This window comes from Eptatretus burgeri, chromosome 15 (genome assembly GCF_056783735.1).
Source record: "Eptatretus burgeri isolate ZD-2024b chromosome 15, Ebu_testis_v1, whole genome shotgun sequence".
Taxonomy (NCBI): Eukaryota; Metazoa; Chordata; class Myxini; order Myxiniformes; family Myxinidae; genus Eptatretus; species Eptatretus burgeri.
Window position 1 is genome coordinate 54,606,433 of NC_140975.1, and position 6,882 is coordinate 54,613,314.

Below are 6,882 nucleotides of genomic sequence, written 5' to 3' on the forward strand. Positions count from 1 at the left end.
TATGGGTGGAGGAGATGACAGGGCCGGTATGCTTCCAAGCAAATTAGGTACATAAAGTGTGGAGGTATGTTTGTGGACTCGCATTACCAATGCCAAAGGAGAATTCTGATACAATAGTGAACAAGTCGGATCCGACAGGACAGAAGCAGATGACTATCGCCATGAACTATGCTTTGCATCATAGTAAAGGGATGATCCCACCAAAAGGCATTTTTCTGGTATGTGGAGATAAGGCTTACCCCTACCTCCCAAAAGGGTGGGCAGGGAGCTGCTATCTAGCCTCAGTATTTCCGGATGGAAAGGTAAGAACCACTTTCCATGAATCTCCTAAACCTACGCGAAAACGGCGTGAGTTAGACTTGGGGCCACTGGCGTGAACATGGTGGGAAAAGGCTCTTGGCTTTATCCTTCCGGGAGCTGGCACAATTATGAATAGCGAGAGAATAGATACACTTTCTGTAGCTTTAGAACATGTAGCTAACGTATCCATGACCTATTATACAGAATTGTTGGGTATGTTAGTACCTATGCGTGCCATGGTAATGCAAAATAGAGTAGCTTTAGATATGCTTTTGGCGGAACAAGGAGGGGGTATGTGGAGTGACCGACGGAGAGTGCTGTATATGGATTCCGGACCCTACTAATATAACCAACCGGGCAGTAGCCCAGACGAGAGAAGTTCAGAAGGCATTCACAGGACAGCGAATGGCCCGCGAGGAGGGTTATGAATGGTGGAGATCCATATTCCAGGGCTGGGGAGGTTGGTTGCTACGCCTAATAGGGTCAGCGCTTTTAATCATCGTAGTGGTAATTTTTGGAGTATTTCTGATCAAACGTCTCATTACCATTTGTCTAAAGAAATGCTGCGCCGCTTCACGCCTTACCCAGGCCATTATTATAATTAACAGCAAACTCTCGAAGGAAGACGGTCCAGCCAATAATGGGGAGGAAGACGCCCAGGGCCTCGAAATGGGAATCCAGGGCCTAGGTCTCCAACCGTTCCTCTTTGTTAAAACAGATGACTAACACAGGAGAGAGTGCGTGTTGCTTTTATCTTCCAGCGCAAGATGCAACTCCTGCGTTAGACGTGCTTACACCCGTGCCTTGAGTGTTCCCACTGCTACTTGCTTCTGAAGAATTGCCTAAATAATAATGTTGCTGTTAATCTTGTGTAGACTTGTATTGCCTTTAATATTGTGTAGACTTGTAGTGCCTTTAATATTGTGTGGACTTAACATAAAATTTGTATACGACAACTTAAATGGGAGACGTGTGGCAGTGGGCAAGACAAAAGGCAACAGAAGCTAACCTGAACCACCGGCAGTTGGGGACTTCTCATTTGGGGAATGTTGATGGCTATCCATGGCATTTGCAAATCCCGTTTGGCAGGCACAGGGGCCTAGGGGTAGCTGCTACAGGAACCAAGTAGGGGTCCACTCGGTTGGTGGGTATCAGGTATGGCTGGGTATGGTCAAATATGACCAAGGAGGGACTGAGAGGAATGATGATATGTTAGGTGGTCACATTTGAGCCATAGTTGAATATCTAATCAATAGTCAATAGTTGTATATTAATCAGCTGTCAGGATTCGAACCTTGCATTAAAAATGTTGCTTTAAATGTTTCATGTTGTCTTAACTATGTGTTTGGAAAGCCTTTATCACTCTTCCTGTTTTATCTGCAGCTGAACAACAGCATGTCCTTGCACTGTTCCTTAATTTCATGCTGACATCCCACACATTCCTGTTCTGAGTCATATCACAAGGGTTTCGCCTTTGCTATCAACATGTGTCGGTGTAAGAGGTTTAGAAAGTTATTAGTTTGCAAGGTGAACTGTTGGGTTGCGAATCTGAGGATTGACCGATTCAACTTCCCCTAGGGCCCCTAGGGAGGGGGGAAAGAAGCCCACTGCCACATTTATTTCTTTATTTCTTTATCCCTTAGCACACACTTTTAGTCCACACCCAGTTCTGCTTTTGTGTGATTATATATACAACTGTTTTGAAGTAAGAATCTCAATGTGGTTCGGGGGCACCTGACTGAAGGGCCGTTGCGCCACATTCCGCATGCGTTGTGCCATCTTCTCAAATAAATCGTATCATTTGAGAACCCTCATTCGACTCTGTCATCACTCGGCCGGGTGAAGAGTCATCACACATGCAATGCAAATTCCCCCAATTGTATACGTGTCACACCCTCACAAACACCCTGAATATTTTTTTTGCCATTCTTTGTGAATAAAACCTTTTACTGTATATATATATATATATATATATATATATATATATATATATATATATATATATATATATATATATATATATATATATGTGCCATACAAATTTCCGTGTTCCCCCTAAATAAACGAACATGCACATGTTTTCTTATGACTTGCTTGCTGTCTTTTCCATGTTGGTCAAACATCGTCTGCACCATCCGACAGATAGGAAGTCCTGCCCCATTCATTGGCTCCGGGATTAACCAGCGCGTAACCATGGTTTGGCTCGGCCATACATAATAAATAGATAGGTGTGCACTGAGGGTATGAACCTTAATTCGTCAGGCCATTCCAACAAACAGGTAAACGTTTAATAATATGGTGGACCCTGCCAGGCTTGGCCATTCGAATCGACATTTGTAATTGCTTCACAACCCTACGGGCTGCAGAGTTCGGGAGGAGTCCGAGAAGTTCTCCCCCATGGTGAACCCTGAACCTCGGTACGGAAACAGTTTTGTGGATTACCTTTTATAAATCAAAAAGTAGTTCCCTCCTCCTGTACAACTACTTTATTTGTTTCAATTTCTTTTTCCACATAAGACACATTAAGAAAGTCATGGTTTTAGACACCATCTGCAAATTACAAACAAAATGGCAAACATTTGCTCATCTCGCCTCCCCCCTCTTTTCCTCCCTTTGCCCCTTATTCCAATCGCCTTCCCCCTTTCCTTATTCTACACACTTACCCTTCCCTCCTTTGAATACACGTGTTGATGGGTGACCAAAACATCTCACCAATCACCTGTTTAAGGTTACAATAATCACGAAGCATGATGATCAAAACCAAACCGCACAATAATCATGCCAGAGGTACAACCTGAAGACATAATCGTGTTTGTCGATCTCTGATCCAAGGCCAGCTTTCCGCAAGATGCCACCATTGCCAACAACTGCACACCGAACACAAGCGGAGCTTGGGGGTGCACCTCGCTTACTCCACATTTCACGTTTCACTGGTACACGCCAGTTGTCAAACATCACACCATTGGCCATGGAGTTGAGCAGTGAGAGCACTTCCTTGATGTCTACACATCCAAAGAGGAGACAGCAAGAGAGATCTTTTGTTTATTTTTTCACTTCATTCTTGTGTTTGTAAGAACACACCAGAAAACACAGTTTACAATGACACAAGGATGGACTAACCCCAATTTCACCATCACCTTGGGCTGGCAGGATAGCCTAAAGGTATGTACATTCGCCTCTAAACTGTCTCGCCAGGATTTGAATCTCTGCCCAACTATAAACTGTCATCCCGGTGTTTCAAAGGCAGGACGATTCATCAATGTGTGTGTCGTCCCTTGTATGAACGTTAAACTGGGCATCCCGTCTGCTGGCATTTGTTGGTGGATATTTAATATCCCAGTAGGTGAGTCCTTTGTGAAGAGTAGGCAAAATTTCACTGAAACCATGGCCAAATTCCAAATTCCTGCCCAAACCTACAGGGGGCACAGCATCAGTGGCACAGCCACACTCCCAGCAATGTTGTAGCCAGCAGCCAGAGGCTGCATACAAAATGAATGATTTCCCATTAACCTAATAGACTGATATAAATGTCTATAATTAACTTGTACATCTCACCTTTTGGCATGGAATTTAGCCAGATTTTTTTAATAGAGATCATATTTTATTATTCTTTTTCAGGGATCGAGACTCATGGAAGAGCCGAGTGATAGAGGAGCAACAATGACACAGCGATGGCGTTGAGGGAGCTAACATGCAAGGGAGGATTGAGAAATGGGGAAGGAATGAACACATAGGTGGCACAAGTAATGAATGCAGACAGGAAAAGGCACCTTCCCTGGCCATCTTTAAATGGAAAGGAATGACAGAAGCCACATTCCCTCGTGAGAGGTAAGCCTTGAAGATATGCAGACGACAAATGAAAGAGGAAGAGAGAGTTTAGACGTACACATTTTGAGGAAGAGTGCACTGATGGCATGAGGATCAGTTGCTGATGATGAGTCAAGGTTGTGCAGATACAAATAAGCTTCTCACCTGCAAAGGTGAAGTAACGGACAGCAAGTTGTCTGGAGGGGAAGCGAAATGTTGAGCAGGAAGGGAGGGGTTCGAAACCTGAGCCATTTCAGCAGACATGATTCAAGCATTCCACCCGATTGCAAATTGTGTTGATCGTGACTTCTTCCTTGATGAGGAAAAATACTAAGGAATACCATGTTCCTGAATTGGTTTCAACCAGTTGCCACTGGAATTTAGTATGAGAAACGTCCAATCTTAGGTGAGTTTGGTGGAGTGCTCTTGATCTTCTCAGGATAGATTACAGATACATACCTGTTGTGGACCTTGCAAAGCATATGCGGGTTTCGCCTCGTAGGACTGATCTTCCAGGCAGAGGATCGAAGCAAGATGTTTCCTTGCTATCACCTCACAGGCTTCTGTATACCATACATCAGATGCTAGACAGGAGAGCTAGAGATGCGAAGGATTTAATTAATGCATGACAAAGAGCAGGACTTTATACAGGGAGTCCCAGGCCCCTTTACTGTGGGTCATTCCATATCCTTTTCAAGTGGTACATGTGTGAATCAAATTTCAAATCGATATGGCGAAAAAACATTTTTTTCAAGATGGCCGGCCCAGTCGGCCATCTTGGATCCAGCCACGCCCAAAATCAATAGGGTTCTTCCTTTTCAGGTGGTACATGTGTGACCCAAATTTCAAATCGATATGGCGTACAGTTCATGAGTTATTGCACTCACAGCTATAAATGTTGATGCCCAGTCAGCCGGACGGACGACCCGGGTGACAACAATATCCCCCTTCCGCCATGCGGCGGGGGATAAAAAGTGACAGGGTGTGTCACTTCCAGTGACATTTGCTTGGAGCTGAGAGGTTATGAACTCACATGTCGAACTTCGATTTCTTTGTTACGATGACACATTTGAAACTACCAAAACCTCATTTAGTTGTATTTTAAAAACTACAAACTGATAGAAAATACCAAAAATATATTATCTTGGCAAACTTTAGGTACTAGGTCCATGCTGGAAACTGGCACATCTTGAATAAATGAGACTTGGCCCAATGTGGCAAGGTAGATGTTCCCTGCCATGAAAGGCTTAAACTCCAAAGTTGTAATGCAGTACTGTATTGTAAAAATACAGTACTGCATTGCAACTTTGGAATATAAATTATAAAGAGAGAGGAAGTGCAAGAGCAGCAGAGCAGGTTTTTAGGACACATGAGCTGATGCCGTCTGGTCCAGTTGTGGAGTCTGAGTCAAGGGTTGCCAGAAACTTTTCCCCCTTTTCAGGTACAAAAGACAGAATTCAGGAGCAATTGGGTACAACTGGAAAGGATGAGTACAGAAAGGGAGGGGTTAGGGACACAACATTTTGAAGCAAACACAGAATTGAGGCATTCAGTCTTCTCACGAATGGCGTATGCTGTGGTGCCATTTGAAGTGATGAAAGGGATGGGATCAGAGAATACATCAGACATGGACTTGTGACAAGGCACCACCAGGTTTTAGAAGAGGGAGACAAGTTTGAAAGTTCATTCGTGAAATTGGACAGATGTCGTTTTCTGGCTCTTCAGAGAGCAGACACACTTGCTGTAGGCTTTGTGGAATGATTTTAGGTTGCCTTTGGTTGGATTTGCCTTCCAGGAGAAGAATGCAAGTTGTTTTAAAGCAACAGCCTCACCACAGATTCAGAGTACCAAGAGCGGGAGGATGGGTAAGATAATTGAAGAGGTGGGATGAATCTGTGCATAAGAGAGAGAGAGCAGTTTTCTGTGGAAGAATTCTCAGGATTAATTAATATCAGCAGCAATGGATATACAGTAGGAGACCAATCCTGCAGTGTTGAAAAAATAAAATAACTGCAAATGTAGAAGTAGGCCACACTTTATGACCCGTGAATAAGTGGGGTCCGAGAATAAGCGGGGTCTGAGAATAGTGGGACCCGCAAGTACGGTACTAACATTTTAGGACCTGCATCCCCTATACCTACAGGGTAAAGGTTGGGCTGAAGTTCAAATAAAACTCATCACTTACCCTTGTCTGGCAACTTGCCAAAAGTGAGTCAGGGGTTCCTGTTTTTTTCTCGAAAGCCCTATTAATTTTAAGTCAAGTGAGGTGCGACACACAATGGTAGCATCTAATTTGAGCAAAAGGCGATGACATTTTCACTTTAGGTTGACCATTGACAGGTCACAGGTCAAAGGGGAAAATAATTTTTAAAAAAATAATGTTTAACATTTTTGGACTCAGCATGCCAGAAAACCCACAGATTGTTTTCAAGCAAAATCTGAGAGGGTTGGCAACAAAATTCCCCTTTTCTGTTTGAGTTGGCATAGAATGACATCAATAACCAAAGAGATGGAAGACAAGTGACAGTGAGAGTGAGAGTGAGAGTGAGAGAGAGTGAGAGTGCGCAAACCAATCCAGTCTTGGTGACACTGGGGTGAAGGGGAGTTGCAACACACAATGGCCTTTCATGAGATATTGTGAAATCTGAAAGTCCACAACCTAAATGCAGATGGGACAACCAGATTTAGATCCCCATCCAAAGTATGGCAAGTGCTGTGATGCTGCATCCCCTGCTTGCACTGCACCAAGGTTGTACCTCATTTGATTGAACTGCA

At 43.7% G+C, this 6,882-nt stretch overlaps 1 protein-coding gene across 2 annotated transcripts in view; it reads right to left on the reverse strand.

The window, feature by feature from the left end:
- Positions 1-6,882, reverse strand: part of LOC147012196 (alpha-N-acetylgalactosaminide alpha-2,6-sialyltransferase 2-like) — a 63,922-nt gene that overhangs the window by 21,982 nt on the left and 35,058 nt on the right. For both annotated transcript variants that reach the window (XM_085856028.1, XM_085856027.1), the window contains exon 4: positions 3,095-3,302. In XM_085856028.1, the coding sequence (XP_085712154.1) occupies positions 3,095-3,302 (208 nt within the window). The remainder of the gene's footprint in view (positions 1-3,094; positions 3,303-6,882) is intronic.